At 43.4% G+C, this 25,733-nt stretch overlaps 1 protein-coding gene across 2 annotated transcripts in view; it reads left to right on the forward strand.

Moving 5' to 3' along the window:
- The window catches only part of LOC111859234 (abl interactor 1), a 31,678-nt gene that overhangs the window by 1,715 nt on the left and 4,230 nt on the right, over positions 1-25,733 (forward strand). For both annotated transcript variants that reach the window (XM_023841748.2, XM_023841747.2), the window contains exons 2-8: positions 8,768-8,935; positions 16,508-16,684; positions 19,927-19,941; positions 20,485-20,588; positions 20,820-20,960; positions 21,723-21,826; positions 23,989-24,201. In XM_023841748.2, coding sequence (XP_023697516.1) covers positions 8,768-8,935; positions 16,508-16,684; positions 19,927-19,941; positions 20,485-20,588; positions 20,820-20,960; positions 21,723-21,826; positions 23,989-24,201 — 922 coding nt within the window. The remainder of the gene's footprint in view (positions 1-8,767; positions 8,936-16,507; positions 16,685-19,926; positions 19,942-20,484; positions 20,589-20,819; positions 20,961-21,722; positions 21,827-23,988; positions 24,202-25,733) is intronic.

Below are 25,733 nucleotides of genomic sequence, written 5' to 3' on the forward strand. Positions count from 1 at the left end.
ATCATAAATTGGGTCTTTGCCGTAGCCTGGGGCATCTTGTCGTGAGACGTGATTTTGCAGACATCGTTATTGATTTCTTCTGTCTCATTGAGTTTCTCTCTTGTCTTGGTAACTAGGCCTGTTTGCTGGTGTGACCGACCTCTGTCTTGATGAAATTCATTCTGCAGTGTACAGCAGATGGAGGTCTTTATTATATTATCAGAGCAAGTTGTGACTGGATGCTTAGAAGATACTTATTTTCCAAATGACAGATCTGAAATGTCCGCAAAAAATGGACCCATTAAAATAATGAAATTAATATCACTAGTACATTGCATACTCCACAGTTGCACTTTTAAGCTTAGTCACAGTCTCTACTATTTCTTGCACACTTCCGCCTTTAAGATAAGAAACCTTGTTCCATGGAAAGTCACAGTCTGTTCCTTCCTTGTGATCCTCTGTCTGGTTTCTATATGCCTGTCCCTAAGAAAAGGCATATGATAGTAGGTCATAGACATCTTTATAAATTCTGTAGCTTATCTCAGCCCATCTTAACTCGCAAGTGCCTGTATTTACGTGGTACTGTATGTGCCTACAGTCTTTCCGCGGAACTTCATTAGAATGTCATTACCAGCCTTATTTTGGAGCCAGGTCGGATGAGTTCAGCGTTCTCAAGAAAGGAAGATCGTGCACGAGTGTAGAAAGGGCAGGAAGCGTGAAGGCGCTATCGAAGCGCTCCTGGCTGAGTAGATAGGAATGAGGTTTTCACATCATGCCCACTTAAGGCTGATTTATGCTCCTGCGTAGAATGTAGGCCATAGGTGGCTGCGTAGCCGCATACCCTATGCCGTAGCTTGATGACTGTAGTTACATTTCTGCGGAGTTGCGCGTCAGGCTACGGCACAAGGGTATGAGGCTACTTATGGCATAGATACTACACAAGTGTAAATCAACCGTAAATCTCACCAAACTGGGAGGATGGTCCCCACGACATTTCACCCCCCCCCCCCCCCAACCCTGTTTAGAGGTTTATTGTGTGGGTTGACCCTATCTACATTCCACGTGTTACAGTCAAATGCCAGGTCCACACCTATCAGCATCAAGCAGATAGTAACAGACCTGAGGTTCAAGCTGTAGGTCCAGGTATCTGATTTCCACATGTGCTCCTTTTGGCTTCTACTATTCTCATCTTCACACCGTGGATCTGATATATTTTGACATTCCGACCTCTGAATGACGTCGGGGTGATATGGTTGACATGCCCCTTCAGTGATGTATGAAAGGCAGGTAAAATACCGTTTGGACTTGCAAACGGTGGTGCTTAGCCGAATTCTGAAATCTTGACACCAGACGGTTTGTTCCGACCATAGGGCATCGCTCTTCTCAGCTTCCGTTGGAAAGGGAAGGGGACTCAACACGATAATCAAACCTAGGATTCAGGAGAAACAATGTGGATTCTGTCGTGCCAGTGGAACAGTAGACTAGCTCTTCTCTCATGCAGATGTATGGGTTTTTGGGAGTATACTAACATAGTTTACTTTTGACTTATGGACTTGGTAGAAGGTGTGCCGAGGTACAGTACATGCTGCGGGAAATACCAAGGGAATCAGAGGATCCCAGACTGCTGCTGCATGCTCTTCAGTTCCTGTGTGAATACTGAAAGAGTTGTGTCCATGAACTTAGCGCGGAGTTGAAATTGTTTAGAGTGAGTATTATCCGCCAGTAAGGGAACTTCCTGTGCTGGCTTGGCTGGAAGGGTGTCCAGTACGGGGGGCAAGAAGTGAAATCTCTGCTACCTGCACATCGTGCAGTTCTTTGCCTGCAATCCAGCTGTGACCTACAGTTGAAGCCAAAAGTTTACAACTAGGCTAAAGTCTTTCAAACTCAGTGTTCCACAACTTTACACGTCGTGTTTCCTGTGTGAAGTCAATCCGGCTATGGCAAAATAATAGCTAAGACACAGATATGTTTCAGCTTTTATTTACAATTTCATATTATCAGTGGGTCAAAAGTTTATGTACGCCAGGATGAATGTCTATATTAAGAGTCTGGAAGAGTCCAAAATTGACATAATGCCTTTGATGCCTCTGCTTGGCAAATTGGCTGCAAATTTTAGTGCCAACTGCTAGAGCCAGTGCGCTGATGCCCTTGATACCACAGAAAAATCAAGTCCAACACCTCAGCAAAAAAAATATGTATTTAGAGAACAGTGAAGCAACATGGGGGAGAATCCGCACAGGCAAATATGAGGCAATTATTTAGAGCAAATAGAGCAAATGTCTGCTTTCGGATGAGAGAGGAGAATCTGCCATTAGTGAAGGAGTTTGGATACCTTGGGATCTTGTTTACGTGACAGGAAAAGGGAATGTGAGATTCACAGGCATATCAGTTTGGTGGCCACAGGCTTGTGGTGGAGAATTGGGAGATAACTTGGCGCATACGGATTATTGGTCTGTCTTCATTTCATCCCATGTTCATAGTCGTGAACTATGGATAATGACTGAAAGAAGAGGGTTATGGGTATGAGCAGACAGAATGGGGATTCTCTGCTCACTGTCTGTGACAGGGTGCGCAGCCTTCGAGATGGAGGCGGATTCTGAAATGGAGCCACTGCTCATTTGGATTGAGAAGAGTCAGCTGAAATGGTTTAGACATCTTATAAGGATACAACCAGACTATCTTTGAAGGGAGCTGTTCTGACCACATTCTACTAGGCGGAGACCCTGGGGCGGAACTAGGACACGCTGCAGGCACTACATCTCTATACACTCTATATAGCTAAAAGTATGTTGATGTATGAATTAATTATAGGAATTGGTTAATTAAGCCATACCTATTGTTGACATAGGTGAATAGGCCTAATTAAGCACTCAGCTGTAGTGGTCATGCAGAAGAGGTCGGTGACTTTATACTTGGCACTAGTGCTTAGCGTTGCACTGATTGATCCACTACAGCGGTTTTAATTTCCCGTATGATATGAATTTTTCATATGCCGCCATAGCGTAGCATAGCTGAAACAGCTGTAACGTTTCAGTTGGCCGCAAATTATATAATATTCTACACTGTTACAAGCGCTATGGATCACTGTGTAGAGGGATTGAGAGGGGACCCCTGTTATCAGTGCGTTCCATTCTTACTAACAATTATAACGTTATAACGCAATAATTCCCCATGTTGTTACCAAGCAATAGATACAGTAATAATTAATAAAACATGTCTCTATGGAGCTAAATATACATTTATAATCAATATAGCATGTTGCTATTGAGATGAATAAACATGAATAATGTTATGAAACATGTCAGTTATACTATTAAGCTAAATGCAAATGATTTTGCATATTATAATTAATTAAAACAAACCTTTTTATTGAAACAATCTTAAACGTATTTTATTGACGTAAACGCTTGCTAGCAGCAAGAGTGAGCATTTAAAAAAAATAAAAAATACCGAGATATACCATGAAAGAGTCAGAAACTCGCAAAAACAAAAAATGTGATGCAAATTTTTGCTAATTCCGCCCAGCATCATCGTAGGGCGCCATCTTTCTAACTAGTCATCATGCAGAATTTCTGCCCTGCTAAATCCTTCGGTCTAATGCAGATGAAGTGGAAACATCTGGAAGCAAATTTAGTTGTGAAGTGGAAGCCACACAAACTCTCAGAATGGGAGCTGATCACCCAACACCAGCTCCCAAATGGAACGGCGGCAAATCCTGCCAGGAATGTTCCAACAGCTAATGGAACGCCTTCTCGGAAGAGCAAAGGCTATTACAGCAACACATGGCAGAAGAGCTTCTTATTAAAACACTTGGATTTGGAATGTTAGACAAACTGCTATCTACATAGTGAAATAAAATCTCTAAATAGCTGGTTTGGGGACAGTTTGAGATCCTCCAAGCTACCGTCTGGACTCACCTGCTGTATGAAATGATATGAAAATGATGATGATTACAATGACAGTGAAAATGAGCTGAATGCTGCTCGTTGTGGCATGCATGAATATAAGCTTGAATATATATGCACATGAATGGCTTCGCTGTAATAAGAGAATCCAGGTCACACTCCATTTTGGCGCTCCAGAATTAATCAAATGCTGATAAGCTTCGTAGGAAAGGCAGAGGCCGTTGTCTATCATCTGGCCTCGCATGCGTATCGTATAGCATTGTTATAGCTACAAACGTCTTAAACTTCGGATGTTGTCTTAAAGTATTCTTAAGGGAAGTAGGCATGGCGAGGGATTTACTGGTGAATGCATAACTAGCTTTAATGCCTGACTGTGAAATGCAGAGCATTTGAATTTGGCAGGAAATGTCACCACTGTGGATATCACATTTTTGCGAGGGTTTGGGGCGGAAGATCCCTGCCGATGTGAAAATTCACCAGCAATATTTGGGTCCATTACTAAAACCGTTGCATTAATGGTATACGAGTAAAGTTTACGAGTTACTGTAAAAAATGCGAGATCCCATGGTCAGACGGTTAACACGCGAGTGAGGCAGGTTGTCATGGAAAAGGTGTATGGTGTACTTAAGCTAAGATGTCTAGATACTGCTGTTTTTTTTCTAACCCAAATTAACTTTTAATATTAAAGATACGATATGAACATACACTAGCAAATAGTAAATGACACTAAAATGTATGCATTAGTTGATTTTATGTGGTCCAAATCATTTTCAGTATTATTTAGATATTTTTAGCTTATGCAACATGCAAAAATATTCCCGTTTAATTGTTCACGGCCAACTCCAACCTGGAGAGGCTACAGTATTCCGTTCATCCTAATGGGAAAATTGCCTTGTCTCCCACCTTGCTCTCCATGAAACAGACACACACATACAGGTGAGAGCAAGCTTGGGGGGGTCACAGTGTGGGGGGGTCACAGTGTGGGGTCAGCTAGCGTCCGGCACCCTGGGGGTATTTGGGGCTCAAGGGCCTAACGGGTATTCAAACCAGTGACTTTCCTATCTTCGGCACAGAGTCCTAACACTCTGAACCACACAGCACCCCCAAGATGAGCTGAGTAGGCTGTGCACATATGTAAAGGTTAGCTATTTGGCCTGACGTTAAAGCTAAGTATTTTGCGAAACGGCCATTCATGCCTGTTAGCGGTCCTAGCTCCTTCATTTGCCAACTGGATGCTGTCTGTTGTTCCGACCTTGCATCACAATAATCACATAAATACAAAATCTAATGTGATTCTTGACTGGCTAATGACATTGTGATTTGGGAATAACATGGTAGTGCGCTTTAAAAACACTCATTTCGTTTACCCACTTTAAAAGCTCTACCAAACCGGCCCTGAGTACCTGATATCGTGACTCACGTGCCGGAGGTCCGTTTAGGTGCTTTCCATGCGTACATTTTTGTTTTGTCGGGCACACCTTGGATCATGATCGACGTGTAGCTGTTCAGGTGCTTTTCGACCATCCTTACAGCCCAAACACCAGTTATCTTGTATGTGTGGCATATGAGATGTTCATGTGATCAGGTTCTGGACATGAATAGTCAAGAAGACAGAATGGTCACCTCTGAACTGGCTGTCCTGTATCTGAATATAGCTTTTATTCATGCACAGTGGAATCCTTCCCGCAGCCCTGTGATCAGGGGGTATCGAGCCCTTCTCCTGGATGGCTGCAGTCTGATAAGATATCAAATTGTCAGCCTTCTCTTTTATAATGGTCATTAAAAAACGATGTTTAACCAATCTTACATATACTTAAAAGGTTTTATGGGCTTTGTAGTTAGATGATGTTTCATACTCACTCTTCCCTCTGGTCCCTCCGTAAAAAAAACGCAGCCAATTTAAAAGCTGGATTCCTTGACTGATAGATTATGAGCGGGAGGATGACACTGGCGCTGTGCTCTTGCCGCAGCTTCCATCACGCAGCGTTGCATTTCTAAATGGGCACCCTTTGTCAAAGCAGTGTTGTGATGTATCAGTGGAAACAGACTTCCTTTTGTTTTACCCGATTTTCCTCCACAACAGCACCTTCAAACGGAACATCAGAGTGAGTGTGAGCTAATAGTCTGTTAAATTGAATACTAATCTCCCATTCTTTGCACTGCAAGCACATATGCGCTGAGTTGCAACAAAAGTTGTATAAGTCAATGGAACGATTATGCACGAGGGAGAAAATTGGAATATATGTGACTGAAATGCATCTTTTATTTATATATATATATATATATATATATATATATATATATATATATATATATATATATATATATATATATATATATATATATATAAAAGATGCATTTCAGTCACATATATTCCAATTTTCTCCCTCGTGCATAATCGTTCCATTGACTTATACAACTTTTGTTGTTGTATATATGTATATATATATATATATATATATATATATATATATATGGAGCAGATTCTGAAGATGTGTGAGATCTCGGAGGTTTTCTGAAATCCTGAAAGTTCCGGAAAGGCTGATTACTAGTCTTTCCTCTGCGTTGAACTGGGTTGTTTCTCTGCTGGGTTCCGGTTCACTGTGGGCTCCAGCTGTGCCATTCTGCGGACTTCTATCAACTGCCATAAATTTGGCCGCCGGGATGCTGGTAAATCCGTGCAAGAACCTCAGTAGCAGCTGTACCCCACAGAGGAATTTCCGAGCCGTCACGTATGTCCTATATATTGACTGTTCAGGATTTGTATCACTGGGTTTTGATCTTGATGTAGGCTGCATGCACTGGAGCTCCTTACAATGAAGCCTGGTCCCTATAAATCTATCCTCCCGCTTGCCAGCCTAATACTTGAGGGCCAAATATGAGCCAGATACATTTTCACCCTTTTCAGTGCTTTTAAGTGTTTAGGTTTCTTGGTATGAATTTTATGCAAACTCAGAGGCTTGGAAAAGTGTGCTGGATAGATTTCTTGTAATTTTTCACCTCCTTTTTTCCCACACTTTGATCTAGATATGAAGTCAAATTGTTTTCCTATTTAAAATGACGTTGGTTGTTTACCGAGATCTGAAATTAGATTACAAGCATGTCCAGTCATTCTGGTTCCACAGCGAACCAACTGTAACATTTAGTGCTGGGCGACTGGGATTAGTGCTGGGCGACTCTCTAAAGTTTGGGATCCTCATAATACCTTTAATACAGAAGACAAGTGATTTATGACTTTATACAGTTTATGGAGGGATTGACAGCCATAGTTCTGTAGGTCACGCTGTCGTCTGACACACAACCGCTTTAGGGTTTGAATTAGAGATGGCACAATGTCATTTTATCAGTCCGATACCAATATTAAAAGTTAGTTCGCCGATACCAATCCGATATATTTTTCCCCTTTATCAGCTGCTAATAATTAAATAAGATATTTGTCTAAAAACATAAATGTCTAAATATTCAGTAACAACTTCAGGAATCAACAGATATTTCTTAAAGTACAAATTTGTACAATACGTTGCCAAATTAAATATAATAAAGAAATCAGTCATAAAAATGTCACTGTATACATTAATTAATTTAATTAATTCATACTTTTATTGATCCCTGTGGGGAAATTGTCTTTTTACGCCTCCCCCAATTTGCTCTTTGTAGAGTAATTAACCATTTCTAGTAAAAAATTACACAAGTCTCCAGTACAAAATATGCAGTTGATCACAGATAGAACTTTTGAGTATTAATTAACTAGGTTTTAGAAAGAATACAAGTCTGAAGACACCTGGTTTGTATACATGTTACTGTGTTCAGACTTAAGTAGTTACATACATTGTGCTTTACTTTTATTTACCTTCAATGTTGACAAAGTTACTACTGTACACACTGGGAGTAAAACGTTTTGGACTCATTATTAAAAATACTAAATTCATGGCACTGAAAAGTTTAAACGTTATGGTGAGAAATCAAGATTCCACGGTCACAAATATAGGTAACATTTTTTAATATTAAAGATATGGTACGCACTTACATTCAAACATTATTTATTACTAATATTTATATTTTATATGATCCAAATCATTCTCAGTATTGTTTTTGGCTCATGTGTGAGTTTCTGTGATCTTTTAATAAATTCCAAAAATATTTCTGTTTAATTGTCCCTGACCAAACTCACGAATAGCCAAAATTGAGACTGTGAAATGCGTAAATGTTAAGGGGTTACTGTCTTTCCACACAGCCGGCATGACCGCTCCGACACATGTGTTGAACGACTAGCCATCACGTGACCCTCACTTCTGTTTACGGGGTGTTGCGTCGTGGGTACAAGCGTTTTCCCGATTTTTCAGGCTAGGCCTATCCCTGATGGAAGATTGGATCAATTTCTCACTCGCCCTCCCCGCAATAACCCATCCCCCCCCCCACCCGGAAATCTGATCGAGCAGTTTTTTGCCAGTATCGGCCCAATATCGTCGGTGGTTATCAGATCAGTTCCGTCTCTAGCTTGAATCGCCAGGATACTTTGATATCCTCGTGTAGTGCAAAGTTATGCGGTTACGCAGTGAGGCAGTTTGGCTTCTGAGAATTTCCTGTGTGTGTGTGTGTGTGTGTGTGTGTGTTTGTCCTGCGATGGACTGGAATCCTCTTCCATGTGGTTCTTCTGTCTTGTTAAATTATCTTGAAATCTGCGGTCAGTGAAATTCAGGAGTGTTTGTTTGTTTGTTTGTTGTTACCTATGACATGTAGCATGACCCCTGGAGGAATTTACCTTAAGTGTTGCTGTTCAAAACCAGGTTCGCAGGGTTTGTAGTTACGCTGAATGTACATGTGTCTCTGGGCTGCCTTGCGGTTAGTAACCTTAGACTGACCTGTTCATCCTGTGCCTGTAGGCGCAGGATAAGAGGAAGGCTCTGGAGGAGACCAAGGCCTATACCACTCAGTCCCTGGCCAGCGTCGCCTACCAGATCAATGCCCTGGCCAACAACGTGCTGCAACTGCTGGACATCCAGGCGTCGCAGCTGCGCAGGATGGAGTCCTCCATCAACCACATCTCCCAGGTCAGTGCTGCACTGCTGTGGTCAGACTGCTCTCAGCTGACATCTTTACTCTGCCTTGTCCTTTTCGTTCCAAACAATTTTCAAAAATAAGCAGAGCTTTTTTATTGTACTTTTTCCAAGCAAGCCAGTGTTCCTTCGAAAATATACAGTGACACAAGCATTAGCTGATCCCCTTTTGATGTGACCTCTGTGCTGCAACCATACGCAAGACATCAAAAACCGTCTGATAAAATCTGCTAACCCTGAAGCACTACATACCATTTCTGTCAGACTGTCACGCCCGGCTCGTCCGATCCTCCTGTGTGCCACGCCCCCCTCGTTACCTGGTGTTATTTCCTGATTGTGATCACCTGTTGCTTGTTCAGTTCAGCCTGTCTTGAGTATTTAGTCCGTGTCTCAGTCAGTATTCCCCAGTTCTGTCATTGTATTGTCATGTTTGATGGTCGATTTCTGCCCGGATCCCGTAATAAACCCTGTTTGTGCGTATTACCGGCTCTACTCGCCTGCCTGCACGCACGTGACACAGACGTTTCGTCTTTTTATTTTACACAATGAACAGACACTTCTGTCCAAAATGACAAACACATAGCAAGCAGCAACCTCAGCTCAGCTGGAGTTTAGGGCCTCGATTACTTTGCCAGCCGTGGGATTTGAACCCACAACCTTCAAGGCACGTACACATGTCTAAGCCGCTGAGCTACACGTTGCTGCATTCTCAAAACTGGATTGCAGACACTCGTTTAATTTAGTTCATAGTGTTTGTCTGAATCAGGGGTCTCAAACTGCAGTCCTGGGGGGCCGGAGCCCTGTGTAGCTTAGTTCTTTCCATGTTCCACCACAAATGATTCAGCTCAAGAGCTGCATGGTAATTAGCACAAGGAGTTGAATCAGGTGTGTTAAATGAGGGTGAACCAAAAACTGTGTAGGGCTCCGGCCCCCCAGGACTGGAGTTTGAGACCCCTGGTCTAAATTCTTCTCACACGATTTTACGTACACATGCTTCTTAATTTACGATTTATTTAACCAGGCAAGACAGATTAAGAACGGGTTTCTTATTTGCAACTGTGACCTGGCAAAAGGCAGAGCCTTTTGAAAGAAAATAAGAAAATTTAAATTGCAGAGCATGCACAAGTATAATTTAATTTGAATGGTTGCTATTTGAGTGGCCCAAAGGTCATATGGAGGTGAAGAGGCAGTGAGAGGCTGAGAGAGAGAGTGGCGACAAATGGGGTGGACAGAACTTTCAGAATGGTTCCAAGGGGGTTGAGGACTTTGCCCCGAATTTGGCTCACTTTCAAACTGAAAATGGCATTCTGAAATAGAAATGTTGAGGTCTTGTTCTTTAGCCTGGTCTTTTGTTGGAGCGTGAAAGTGGAGGGAAGGATATATTCAATTATTAATGTCGTGCTGTCGTCAATTATTCATTGAGCAATTGTGCAGCTGCTTTAATGCTTAAATATGTTTTTAAACATCCCTGTCTATTCAGCCGCTCTGTCATTGCTTGGTGTTCTTCTTTATGTGATGAGATCCAGAACCCTTGAGGACACACAAAGCCTTTCTGGTCCTCGGTTCCTGGGCCTATGCATGTGTAGAGCGTGTATCCATGGCAACCTGCGCTAAAGCCAGCTGGGGGGGAATGGGAGGTTACAGCTGACTGACAGTCTGCTGGGGGGTGACGCAGGCAGTCGTCCGTGTTCCTCGCTGCGGAAAACAGATAACATTTTGGAAAATGCTGCAGGACATGGGCTGCTAGTGACTCATTTAGTAATGGTGTTTTATTTAATATCTCACAGGTCTCAAGTGGCTTTTAGTTTTTCGCCTTGAGTTATAAGGATTGAAATTTTATAGTACTGCATATGCTGTCTTTTACATTCCTCGGGAAACTCTTAGGAATTCCTGGACTTCCACTTATTTAGAATGCAATTTTTATGGAGCCCCATGGTGAATCTGAGACATAAAGGGTTAAAGGAGCTTTTAGTGTTTTCTCCAAGATGTCTCAACTGTGACCCTCCTTATCCCTAGAGCAGTGTTTCCCAATCGGGTCCTCGGGGGACCCGCAGACAGTTCATGTTTTTGGAGCTGGGAGGGAGCAAAAATGTGGACCGGCTGTGGGTCCCCAAGGACCGGATTGGGATTCCCACAACCCACACGAGATTTTACACTCTCGTTTTTTGGCCTGCGATCCAGATGTGTCATTGCTGTGTCGTCAGTCACAATTTCTGCATGTTTTTTTTTTTTGCTATTTAAAGTTTTAACTTAGTCCCTCAGTGGCACCTCTGTACCTCGGAAGGGGCCTGCGGCTCTTTCAGCCGGCGGAGACTCGACTGTTAAATGAACTTCTGGTATCTACCGCACTACATGAACTGGCTGCAAAAGAGCACTGAACAGCAAGAGCTTTGTTCACCCGCCATTAGGGTCCTGGACGCACAGAATCATCCCCTTCTCCCTCCCACTTTCCTTTCCTTCACTAAACACCCAACTGTCTTATCAGGTCACTAAAACACCTCTAGAGTTGCCCATTAGAGGTTGGTAATAAGGACATTTCAGTCGCCCCCCCACTGATTCATGCATTCGGAGGTGTTCCACACTTTGTGATACTTCTATTGGTCCTTCGGGGGAATCCGTAAATATCTTTCCCAACTCTAACCAATACCCTGATCGACGAGAATGCAGTGTACAGAGATCTTTACATTGCTGGACTTCTGTGGGCTCTGACCATCCAGTCCCTGGCTTGTGTTAATCTCTTTCGCTTGTTATTTTTTTTCTCCCCACGTTCCTCTCCCTCCTTATCATGCACGTGATTGTCGAAGTACTTTCTGTAATGTAGGCCGGGCGTTTATCTGGGTGACTACACAGCTCTCAATGTCGTTCACGTCTCTTGAGGATTCATTTTCTGTCATGCTCAATCTTTTGTCCAAACACACACACACACACACACGCGCGCACACACAATCCTCGGCGCTCAGTTTGGTGTCTCCTGGGAGTTCTCACGGCTGTCTCATTGAATATGCATATCTCGGGTCCTGCCACAGTTTGCCGCGTCCCTATAGGATTTCGTCTTTTCAAGTGGCCTGATCCTTCCCAAGTGTTTGTAAACATGGGACAGCTTCAAGGTGTTTTCCAGGGTGCATTTTACTTTGCAGTGAGGTAAAAATGAAATTCCAAATGAAGTTCCAGAGCTGGTGATCTGACCTCCTTTTGTAACAGCAAGGTGAAGTATGTGTGCCAGAACATTTTCGTAAAAAGTTCAACAAAAATTGTTCTCACTGTGGACTTGTCTCAGTGCCTATTACTGTATTTTCTCTTTCCTAACTGTATATTTTCACTGAATCTGTTCACCGCTAGTGCTCTGAGCTCTTGAACCAATAAACTTTCAGTTTCATGGGTTCTTTTTAACCAATACTATCCCCCCCTTGCTCTTCCCTTGCCTCTGCCTAGTGTAAATGGGACAGAGTCGGTGCAGGCTAAGTCTGAGACAGCCATGTTTCATTGAAACACATTTATATTTATTATGAATTGAATTGAACTGGATTACTTTATGTGCAACTCCTCCCTGTAGTACTCAATTAAAAACAATAGAAATATACAATATGAAGACATCAATACAATGTATATGTGCATATGCATTAGGGATGCTCATTTCGATTAATTTTCCCAACCGACAACCGCCGTTCGTTAACCGAACATTAACCGTTAACTGATTAGATTAGAATATTAAATTCCTCTGGGGTCGGCGGTCCCGCCGGCGGGATCTGACAGAAATTTCGCCAAACCATTTAAATAACTCTGCGAGGTTTTATCATATACACATTTAAAAAACACCCTCAGAAACCTTGGACGGTCTACTTTTCAAATATATATATAGGTAGAAACTAAATATATTTTTATAGCTTCGTGATACGAATAGAAAGAACAAGAGTGACTGACTTAAGCGTCTGCGTCTCGAAGCAGCTCTGATCGCCTTCCCACTTGCAAATTGCGCTATTCTCATGATAACAACATGATAATCCGACAGTTAGTATTGGATAAAGAAATATGTGAATACGCCCATTGTAACCGAAATAAAACAAGAGCACATGTCTGGGTAGTGTTTACACCGATCGGCTACAATATAGCACACGGATACGTCTCTGCCGCTGAAGCTTTGCTCCAATGTTTCCATTTTCAGCAGCAAAGCTCGTACCTGTGTTCATGGCTCAGTGGGCTAAGCCTGTGTGCCTGTAATCACAGTCGCAGATTCAAACCCAGTGTATTTAGAACGTGAAAAGCGATCTTCAGCTGAGATGCCACAAAACTTCATACTACTACTAATAATTAAAATATATATAAAAACATTTTAAACCGTTTAACTGATAGTAATATTCGGTCAAAATTAATTATTTCGGTTAACGGTTAAACGGTCAAAAGGAGCATCCCTAATATGCATATATAGTGCATATGGTTCATAAGATGGCTCCAGCGGTGCAATGTTACGGTTTAGTACTAAGTTTACAGTGAGGTAATTGTAATTCACTGTGTGTAATTTGCCAGTGTGGCGGATATCCATTAATGCAGTGAGGGAATCAGAGTGTGGCAGTGATTTGGCCTCTTTCTGGACGGCCATTGGTGAGCTTCGAGCAGTCAGAGGTGTGTGTGACTCAGACAGTATCTGCTTCCAGTTCCTGTCCCTGTGACTAATGCACGTGCAAACTGCCGAGATCATCGCTGGTTGTATCTTTGTGCTGCTCCGAGCCTCGTTTCACACTGTATGTCCTTGGGGCAAAATATCTCAGTGAAGCTTTATTGTAAGGTCACATGCACCCAAGAATGGTATATATGGTGGGCAGCCAGTGTGAGGGTTGGGGAATTATGCTATATAATTTGATATGGCCAAGGGAGAATGTTGTCTTTATTTATTTTGCAGTGAAATTATAGGGTGTGTTGTACTGTACTGGCACTTCCACCCGGCACCCGTTCGCCCTTCGTTTTCCGCGAATAGGCCCAGGGGTGATTGGGGCTCCCCATGCTTTTTGTATCCTGTGACCGTCACTGTTTCTCTGTGCTTCTGTTTTAGCAGTTTGTGGTTTCTGGCATAATATTTGGTGTTTATTGGTTTAGTTGCCCTGTGCAGCATCAAAAAAAGCGCATCTCTAAGAGTAGTTCTTATCTCATAACTGAATCACGCCAATGGCGTTTAAAGGGAATCGTGTTGGGACTGTTTCGTCATGCTATGCGCTTAACACATATACACAGAAGGCCTTTGTTCTGAATTTGGCAGGCCTGCTATATAAAAAGGGTTTTGGGAACCTGCAGGACTCCACTGTGGTTGACAACAGGTGTCATGCTGGTGTTTGCTTCCAGGAAATTCTTCCCATACTCTAGTTTGATATCACATGTTGTCTCGCTGCAATGGAAGGGTCTTCCAACAAAATGCGTATTGCCAGCTCATTCAAAGCTTGACCTGAGAAGGAAGAAAAATGCCTGACCTCGTTGTGTGCCTGTGATCTACTTGTAGTGTGACATGCGGTTCACCATAGACCGTGGCGAGAGTGGGAAGATGCTTTGTTGAATTTTTGCGTGCGTGTCAACAGAGTGTTTGTGTTGTGCTGGCCCTTCTCTGTGTGCTGCGGTTAAAGGGTGGGTGTGTGTGTGTGTGCATATGCTCCGGGAAGGATGCGCCGACCTCCATACAGCCATAGCGATCTGCAAAGCAGGGTTCTTGGCTTGAGGCCTGGTCCGTCTTCATGCACCGGAAACCGCAGAAATCCTACCCATGCTGGTTCTGTCGCTCGTCGGACCAGGTGTGACCATTCGCCTATAAATAATGCCATGAAGCTATTTCTAGACCTCGTGGATATTAAGGCAGTGACAGCGTGTGATTTCAGAAGCGACGCATTGGAGTTAACGGGCCTGGCGTGTTGATCTGCTCATTGAACAGGCCACCGTAGCGTGCACCTGGTGCAGTTCTGACACGCCGATGAAATAAGCTGCACCTGGAACAAAGGGATTCGAAAAATGTTAGATTTAGCATCATTCACTCAGAAGGCATTAGCTTGATGGAGGTTTACCATGTATTTAATCAGATTTCCATATAGTTCACTGAGAATTCCTCCAAGCATGAACGGTCTCTCAATTTTTTTCCCCCCGGTTGCATCACATGTAAACATAAAACATGTTCTTAATCAAGTGTAACAGCTAATTATTTACTCAAACTGTTAAATTTGAATTATAATTTGTAACACTTTGAAGCCATTTCAGGAGTTGAAATTGATGGACATTATCTCCCAGTTATGCCTGACAACAGAAATTGAAACAAGAAATTTATTAATGCAATGCATTACAAGGCTGGTGCTTTGGATTCTGCCTGCACTCTGTGTTCGTGTATTTGCACGTCTCGAGTCGCTCTTAAATTGACTTCTGAATGTCTTTTACAGAAATATTTAGGCGAGAAATATCCTCCCTGCTCCAGCAGGTAGAATGTGATGCTATAAGTGAGGATTTTGTAATTTGCAGCAGGCGGTGGCTGTAACTGACCATTGGATGGACGAGGCCAAAATCCACAAACTGCTACCCTGTTATAATGATCGTCCGCTTATAGTGATCAATTTCACCCAGACAGACGTGATCACTATACGTCACGTCGATTGTTTTTCCATCATGCCGGAGTCGTGTTTGCGTTTCAAGGTGGCACCAATTCCCCTCCATAGCACCATACTCCCCAAACCATAATGGCGTTAAACACATCACGGGAACTGGAGCCAGAGAAGCGTGACAACAACAAACACGCTTTTTGTTTTGCCACTAGTTCAAATATACAAAGATATACAAACCGCGGGATATTCTGAATGTTATTTCGCGTTACATTGCACTGCACTTCTTAGAAATAGACGTTGCTTAACCTGTGTCGTAAATTATGTATAGTCTACATCATGTTGGTATACAGTGACACAGATCAGCATAGATTGCCATAAATCTGATAATTTAGCAGGTACGTCCGAAAACACACAATTTAGCAGGTATATCCATCATTCCATATGACATTCCAAGTCAAGCAGTATTTTCTTCCCACTTAAAACCCACCTGCACCTTTTCATTGTTACCCACGTATGGTGTATATTGTTATGTCTTAAATTATTTGGATTTCCATCACGCATTTATATTTAACGGTTTTAATAAAGCAGACACATAACGGCAGCAAATTATTCGATTGATCAGTAACATCACTGACCGTTCTCCCCTGACTAAAGGGGCAGTACAGCTGCATGCATGGATCAGACTGATGGTTACCAGATTACTGATCAGCTAGATGTAGATTTGACCATCAACATGATCTCCGTTTGAATGTTTGTTCTTTCTTCCCCCATCCATCGTGTGGAGTCCCGTGTTCTGCCGCCATCGTGGTCTTCATACAACTAGTCTTCGGTTGTTTCCTGAAATGCATTTTTTGTGGTCTATTAACTCTGCAGTGTACCTAGACATCGCATCCGTGCTCAGTCCCATTAACTAGCCTATAACTGAGTAAAACCAGCTCCCAGTCAGTGTTCATACTGAGCCTGGTCGCTTCTCTCTCTCTGCTGCTCTCTTCCTCTACAGACAGTGGACATCCACAAGGAGAAGGTGGCCAGGCGCGAGATCGGCATCCTGACCACCAATAAGAACACATCGAGAACCCACAAAATCATCGCCCCCGCCAACATGGAGCGGCCAGTGAGATACATCCGGAAACCCATTGACTACACTGTGCTGGATGACGTGGGCCATGGGGTCAAGGTAGGCCAGTAGCGGTATATGTGCTTGTCCGTACTTTTTCATACTTCTCAATGATCTTCTCATTTTAGTTGGGTTTCTGGTTGAGTTTAGCGATTCCAGTCATCTATCGATTCCAGTTGATATGTTCCTGTGACCAAAGAGGAGAAATGATGAGCAGGGCATAGGTGTTGTGATAGAGCCAGGAGATCTGCTGACAGAGCTTGTGGCCGGGTGCAGGAAGGCAGCGCTACCAGATACAGGAAAAGGCTGCGGGGTTTGTCTCCTAATGGCCAAGCAGGACTGACCTTGTCTCTCCGACATCCTCTCCGGGAGTCCGTTCTTTCTTTTGAAGGCTTCCTTATTTGCCAAGAAAGCCTTTTGTAAGTAGACACCCGCACTGGACAGACCTCAGAGCATGGTTGTCACTAATAACATCAGCACCTTGTGACTGTACTCTATAAGGCAGGGGTCTCCAACTCCGGTCCTGGAGAGCTACTATCCAGTAGGTTTTCTATCCTACTTGGCTTCTGATGAGCCACACCTGCTCCTGTTATTTACCTGAGAACAGGTGTGGGTCATCGGAAGCCGGGTAGGATTGAAAACCGACTGGACCGGATTTGGAGATCCCTGCTATAAGGTCTACTCCTTAGTCTCATCCATCCATAAATCACAGAGGCAATTTATCCTGTCAGACTGATCGAATCCTGCAGCAATTTACTGCCTGGCATCTCATTCCATGTAGATGATGGGTAAGCGGAAAGGTTTTATGCTCCATATCACCCTTTATTGAATCATAAAGACATCGTATCATATCATATTCTCGTATGTCATATATGAAGATGCTATAAACGGGTCACGTTCCTGGATTTCTCTCATTTTATTACCAGTGCTTACTGCGTTCTTCACGGGACACTGTGTCTCGGACCTGTTGCTATTTCTTTGGCAGAAAATTCACTGGGATCTGGCTCGAGTGTTCGCTTGTGTGTGAGAACGTCTCGAGCTCTCCAGATGGAGAGCTCAACATCGCTCTGGCAACTTCACGGTTCATGCTTCATTCTATTAGACTCTTGGACACCGTTGGGTTGCTGGGAAGAGCGTGATCTCTTCAGTGCTCCAGAAAAAAAAAAACACAAAACAATTCCCAGCTGTATAAATGGCTAAAATTCTAGGTTTGGATTAAAATGCCCTGCTAAGCAACATAATAAACAAGCTATGAAGTGTCACTGACACTCAAAACTAAACGGAGACACTGAACAGAGGATTCTTTGGCTATGAGTAAATACAAAAATTTCCCCCAGGCTGTATAAACGTAAACGAGAGAAGAAACTTGACGAGGTAGCTCAGTGACATGCGGGCCGCATGCGCAGACAGGAAGTCCCGCCTTCTTTGGGACGCCTATCTGCTGTGATTGTGATGGAGTGGAGCGAGTGCAGGGAAGCTTCCGGCGTCGCAGCGCTTTCTGGAGGGTGAGCCCAGTGCCTAGACGCCGCTCCTCCTCCTCACAGATCTCGGTTCCCTTCCTGATGGGGACGGCTTTGACCTTGACGCGTTCCTAGACCCATTCGGCCGGCCTGGAAAAGGAGGTCGTCCCTCGTGCGTCTGACACGGAGCCGCTAAACGCTCGCCTTGCGCCGTTTAGCACAGCCTGTTTGCTCATGCGTATTAACCAGATCTAAAAAACGCAAATGATAGTCTTAAATCGGTTTCTTTCATCTGCATTTCCCCCTTCTCTCATTTTATGCTCTTTTTGCGAAAAATCTTCCACCAGGCCCCCCCCCCCCCCGTAGTGCTACTTTCTGTAAAGAGGATCTTGTTGCTGACAGAAGCAGGCATTACATTAATTGCATTTGATATGATGCAGGCTTCGATGCCAGGAAGCCCAGGCCTTGGAGCCAGTGTGTGTTCGCTTGGAAAGACTTCACGATGATGTCATAGTATATATTTGGAACTCCTACCAGGCACGATTGGCTGGCTAATTTTTTAGCAGATTTATTTTTTTTTTGTTCGTCGCAGTAGGTCTTTATCTATACTAATCATGTCGATCCACTTTTCTTTAATCACTGATAATAATTCTGGATCCTTCTCCAGAAAGCACAAGCACCGTGGACAGGATGCCAGTCCATCATAGGATCTACAAACACTTTAGCAATTTAGACACATTCTAAATATGGTTCAAAATATTGTTGTATTTAAATATTGTCTTGTTTTTTTTTTGTGTCTTGTGCAACTGTATATTGCTGTAGCATAGGGGTGTCAAACTGCAGTCCTGGGGGGCCGGAGCCCTGTGTAGCTTAGATCTTCCCCTGTTCCACCATAAATGATTCAGCTCAGGAGTTGTGTGGTAATTAGCACTAGGAGTTGAATCAGGTGTGTTAAATGAGGGGAAACCCAAAAACGTGCAGGGCTCCGGCCCCCCAGGACTGGAGTTGGGCACCCCTGCTGTAGCAGAACTCCAGGATACACCAACAGGGAACCTTGTAAGGCTCTTGGTCCTAAGTACAGTTCCTTAACTGCTTGATTGCATAACTCCCTATTTCAATGCATCATTCCTGTGTTGACAGTGAGCTGAAGGATCGGGAACTGATGTGCACTTGATTCACTGGACATCTCCACACGTTTTGTCTGTTTGACTCACTGTTGGTCGGGATACTGTTCCCTCCGTAAATGACTGACTGTCTGGTGCTTCTTTGCACCCTTTCAGATGAGCCGATTTCGTCCTGTCTGATATAGTCTGCAGGAAACCTGAGAGAGAGAGAGAGATTCTGTAAATCGTTTATAATGGGACCATTTATGCCATTCTGGCTGTTTTAGGCAGAAGCAGGAATTACACACCATTTTGTGTTCCTACTTACCCTCTACTGAGAATGTCGTCCGATGGGGTATCTGTTCTGACTCTTTCAGCATGTAAGCCACGTTCCTGCGCCTGTGGCTTTGGCTCTGTAGGAAATCCTTAATCTACCGGGTCTAAATGCTGGGACACCCGCACCCCCACCACAGCAAGTTTGAGGGAGTGAGGTGCATTCTGATGGATCCATATATCTATTTTCTGTCTAGTCGTGCCGTAACCCGCAACTGTGTATCTGCAGCATTGTGTTATATCAACTGCTGAGGGGGTTGCACAGGGAGGGGTGGTGGGGAGGGGGGTTCTGTATATCAGTAGCTGCACTGTCTTTCTCAGGCTAGCCATTTGACATGTGCTTTCTCTCTCTCTCTCTCTCTCTCTCTCTCTCTCTCTCGCTGCCTTTCCCCCCACCCATGCTAAGTGGCTAAAGGCTAAGGTAAGAATTCATTATCCACGCTGCTTTTGCTACAGGTATGCTGCACTAGCCCCTGCAATGCCTCGCCGCAAGCATCCGACCCGCCCCGGGCTCGCACCTCCATTGGCTGCTTAGCGAGCAGAGAGTTTGATACAGCTGCAGAATTCATTCATGTTTTGACAAGACATCATAAATGTGCTTGTATTTAAAAAAAAAAAGGACCATTTTCATGCTGCGTTCTAACACAATTTTTGTCTATAATGATCCGTTTTCCATTTTCCCCATGAATAGTTAGAATATCGAAGAATATATATTTTCATCAAATTCACATATTTAAAAACTGGCTTTTAGGTAATACTGCTGTCCAGTAGGTAGTCATCTTCTTCAAGTGTGATTCTTATTTAGTCAGCCTTTTTTGTTTTCCGTTGTACCGCAGTATCTGGCAAACGTCATTTGGCATCCGCTTCTAGTCCATGAAGATTCCGGATTTCTTTCTGTATTTATTTATTTTTTTGGCAACCACACTGAGAGTTCTGCAGTCTTACCATCATTTTTGCCTTGCAGCATGGGAACAACCAACCAATCAGAGGTGGGGGAACGCTCTCGAGGACCAATCCGCCCACACAGAAGCCGCCCAGCCCTCCAATGGCAGGACGGGGCACCCTCGGGTAGGCGAATGATACAGCCTCGACCTGACTCCCGCACATTGTCAAGCTGTGTACGGGTTGCAGTATCAGGAACGGTTCCCTGTTCATTGAACTTTGCAATAAATTCTCGATGCATTTGTCTTTAGTGAATGCGTGTGATTTTTCTGCAGGCTGTTCCTTTATCATTTTTAATTTTTATTTATTTATTTTTAAAACATGGTGTTGCTTCACATGCTGTATGTTCCCCGTCAGGCGGAACACGCCTTATAAAACTCTGGAGCCTGTAAAGCCGCCCACAGTTCCCACTGACTACATGACCAGTCCAGCTCGCCTGGGTAGTCAGCACAGTCCGGGACGCACCGCCTCACTCAACCAGAGACCCCGGACCCACAGGTACCGTCCCGCACCCCCTCGATCTCTGGGGTTTCCCCATAGCTGATGTAACACAAGCTTCAGCTCCCCCCCGCCTGACTCATTTCGCCTCTACGACAAGACCTTACTCTGGACCAGCCTTGTAATTAACAGGCTCTCTCCTGTTAGACCCTGACACTGGATCAGTGAGTTGGAACGCTTTGCCTGTGATCGCAAGGTCATCGGTTCAAATCCCCCAGGCCCTTGAGCAAGCCCCCCTAACCCCCAATCACTCCAGTGACTCGGGGTGACCCTGCTGTTTGATCCCAACATTTTTCTCACTTAGAGCTAAATAAATGCATGTAAACTGTAATGTTTGGGTTTTTTTTTCCTCTTTTGTACCAGAAACCTTGAGTTCTGTTTAAAGCACACACGAGTTCCAAACATTTTAGGGTCTTGCTATGAATGCGTTGAATATTAATTTATATTACTTGGTCGAACGTTTCGTTGGCTTTTGGCCAGTAACACATGTAACAAGCTCTAGATTCTTAATACTTCTATATCACTAATAATTAAGATGTTGGCAGGAATAAATTCTGGAATGGAGAAGTTCTGAGAATAGTGAGCTGTCCCCATTGTTATATACCTTACAGAGAGAATTTGGGTGAGATGATTCATGGTTCATTCCTGGGGCCCCCACTGGGGGTGAGAGGAAAATTAACCCATCGCTGACACCCAGAGTATGCGGTACCTTGTGTGTGAGACACTCTAGTCTTTAGCCACATTTCTGTCCTCTCTCTACAGTGGCAGCAGCGGGGGCAGCGGTAGCCGTGAGAACAGTGGGAGTAGTAGCGGCATCGGACTGCCCATCGCTGTGCCAACACCCTCCCCTCCCAGCATGCCCCCTGGTGAGCCCCGACCACGTTGCAGTCTCTGTCATGTGGTCCGTGCTGATCCAATCAGAGCAGGCCACACCTTTTCCCAAACCCAATGCGGCGTTCCATTTACCTCAGAGCTGGGAAAGACGTCACACTTGAGTCGCCCGCATTCTCGTACGAGTCGGAAAGACATTTAGCAATACCAGGTACCTGTTTCAAACAGCAGGATTTCATGCTTAGCTGGACAACTAGTTAGATTTAAGGTACCCCAGATTAAATGGCCTTTATCTTCGTTCACTTGCATTTAGCCCAGACCACCTTAAATCTGACAAGTTAACTGGCTAAGCAAGAAATCCTGCTCTGTGAGATAAGCCCCAGTTCTTTCAGGTTGACTGTTAGCCATTGATAACATGTTATTCTGTATTTCGCACATGCGGTTGGACAAAACTGTGTGTAAGACCGATTTAATGAGCCACAAATAAGACATAAGTGCTAATAAACAGTATAAAACTACAGCTTTAACTTCTGTTGATAAAATGCGCAGCCATCTTGGATTCTGAGCTCGGGGTTACAAACTGCATATGACGAGCACAAATGATTAAGGTTCTTGTCATTTTGATAGGAGCCACGTGAAATGTATTCTTTAAGTCAGGGATCGCCACGTTTAGCTAACCCTAGTGTTTCATGATTTTTCTGGGAGAGTGAAAACTTTCCACGCGCATTTAAGGTATTTGACAAACATTCATGTTAATCTTTGGCTTCTGGACCTGCTGTGGAAAGAATGTTAGGTATTTGATTCCCCAAACGCATCTAGCAGTATGCAGATAATTGGCAGTCAGTGGGCTCATCAACAGTACACCACACTGTGGTCAAATGCATTATGGGTGAATGAGCACATATTACTAATGGTGGCAAATGGACACACAAGGTGAATATCTGGATGAACACAGTCACTGAAAGTCTTGAACCTGTGTTATGCCCGACTGTCTGTCTGACTGTCTGTGTATCGCATTCTCTGTAATACAGTGGCTTTTTAATAATGGACTTACTATAAAATTAACATCTATGGGTTTATTGATGTCTGCTGTTATGTGTGTTATTTATGCACGTAGTTGATGCTTTTAATCTAACCACTTTATGCAGATTGTTGATCTGAAATACATCATTAAAATAGCTGTATAAATGCCAGAATCATTTTGAAACAACAACTTTACCTTCCATGATGTCTGCGTCTTCATTCAACGCTCATTGTAATTGTAAAAAGTAAGAAACGCGGAAGTTTGTGTATGTGTGTGTGTGTGTGTGTGATGTGTGTGTGTGTGTACGCGCGCATATGTGTGTGTCTAGCGAATTGGGCCATGCAGTCCTGTGAGGGATGTGGGGACGTTTGTCCAGCCTGTCAGAGGGAGAGGTGTGGGACAGATCAACCTGCACTCCCTACCAGTGACAGGATGGGGCCACACCCCAGGAATAGAACCATTGCGCAGAGGACCCTGTCGCCATAGTAACACATCCAGGTCATTGACAATGGAGCGCAGGTTGTTCTCTAGTAGGACTTGGGGGGAGGGGATAGGTTGCATTGACTTTATAAATCTTAAGTTGCTGGACTCATTAATTTATTTTAAATTAAACCGCAACAAATCACTGAATTAACAACCATGCTGTTGCCTGCAGTTTTTATTTTGGTCACGTGTGGGTTCTGTGTGAGATTCAGAAAACGCTCGCTTTCTATTCCCAAGGTATTAGCGCTATTTTAGCTTGGTCTCGTGTTCTCCTTTCTGCGTGCTAGCAGAGCATTATGAAAGAGTTGATGGAAATGATTTGTATAGAACTGTAGTGAAATTTTAACTTTTATTTCCTCATATTCCTATATTTCTGCCTATTCGTTATGCGGTGGTTTGGCAATTTTTACGATGCATGATTAATGGCAATTTGTTTTGCACACTAGTCGAATGCTTGAAGGAGACAAAGCTACGCCGTGGTTTTGGCTTGCAGGTTTAGCTGATTCTCGGTAGCCTCATTAAGGATGATAGAGAGAGAGGTTCTTGCATATCGTATATGTGATTTTCTGTGGTCTCCAAGACACCCTGATTAGAGGTGTTCCCACTTGCTTTTGCTGATGGGTTGCCATATTCTGCTCTGACCTACAATGCTCTCTGACCGGATGCTCTGCTTCTCCCTTTCCCTCACAGTATCCTCGGTTCCTCAAGGGCCTGGCCTCGGACCTATCCCCATGTCCCAGTTTGGTACCATCTCCCGGCAAATCTCGCGCCACAACTCCAGCACTTCGTCTGCCTCCACGCTGTCCGCCACGGGCACATACCGCCGCGCGCCTTCTGTTTCCTCGCAGTTCTCGCTGCCCCAGCCACATGTCAACGGCGGCCCCGTTTACCCTCCAAACGCAAGTAAGGCCCAGCTCCCACGCTCCAACACGTACAAGATTCCCCTGAAGTATGCCGAGCCCCTATCCAGAGGTGGGAAGTTCAGGTTCAGAAAGTGTAAATCCAGACCAAGGTTTTGTTTCATGCAACCAGCTGAGTCTTTATACTTAACTGGCTGGCTGGAACAAAATCTTGGTCTGGATTTGTACTTCCTGGATCTGAACCGTCCACCATAGCTGCATGCACATTTACTGAGTGTGTGTGGGCTTCATGTGCAACTTTCATGTGTCTCTTTCTTGTTAAAGAGAGCTTTATCTAACAAATACCATAACATTTAGATTTCGGTGTTTGTCTCGCTACAAAGCGAGTATAAAATTTTCAGGCACGTGGAATTGATACAAGGACTGCCTTTTTTCCAAAAAAAAAAACAACAATGAGCAAAATATCACAGATTTTAAGTAATTTTAAGTAAAGATATTATAAGGATCCGCCTCTAGCCCAATTTGATTTGAATTCCCAGTGCGCCGATAAACCGTAGATTTAGATGCTGAAACATGAATGAATAATTAGCGCGATAAGAGAAACAGGAAATACGATGGAAGCTGTCCTGGTCTTGCATTCTGTACATCGTGTTTGTTCAGAATACGACTGAAGGCACTGGCTTTAAACGAGGCAAATCTGGCCTCAGGTTCACATACATATATTAATATGATATAAATAGAAATTAATAGATGAATAAACAGACTGTGAACTTGTGAGAATGAAGAGACATTTGTTGTCTGTGGACATTATGTCTGTTCATGTGATGTTGCGATGGGTATGAAATTAAAATGGCAGGTTTTTGTGATGTAAAAAAATGAGACCACGATAAATCATTTCAAAACTTTTCCCACCTTTAACCAATATCCTGTACAATTAAATTGGGGGAAAAAAACAAAAGTGTTAGGGGGGAAAATATAAAGAATAAAAAAGTACAATAAGCTGGTTGCATAAGTGTGCACACCCGTAAACTAATACCTTTGTTTACAAATTGTTTATATATTTGTGTATATGTAATTCCACCGAATTTTTTTTGTACCTTTCTCCTGACTGACACGATGAGATGGCCTTTGATGCTTTGCAAGCTCTCTGCGACCCATGACTTTCACTGTAGGATGCAACTGAGTAAATGTCAGGAATATCCTACTAGGATAGTTGAACTTTATTTAGGGTTAATCAGTCACTTTACTTGATGGCAGGTGTGTATCCAAAAGACTGAATGCTGTAATTAAATCAAAAGGTGCTTCAACAAAGCATTAGATTAAGGGTGTGCACACTTATGCAGCCAGCTTATTGTACTTTTTTAAATATTTTTTTTATTTTTTATTTTGTGTAGGTTTTCCCCTTGACATATTTGTTTTTTAACTGAATTGTTATAGGTTACATTAAAGGTGGGAAAAGTAAGTCTCATTTTTTTTTTTTACATCACAAAAACCTGCCATTTTAACAGGGGTGTGTGCACTATTTATATTTAATGTGGGTGTGAGGTTTGGAAGATACTAAGAGCGGAGTTAACC

The sequence above is a fragment of the Paramormyrops kingsleyae genome, chromosome 4 (genome assembly GCF_048594095.1).
Source record: "Paramormyrops kingsleyae isolate MSU_618 chromosome 4, PKINGS_0.4, whole genome shotgun sequence".
Lineage (NCBI taxonomy): Eukaryota > Metazoa > Chordata > Actinopteri > Osteoglossiformes > Mormyridae > Paramormyrops > Paramormyrops kingsleyae.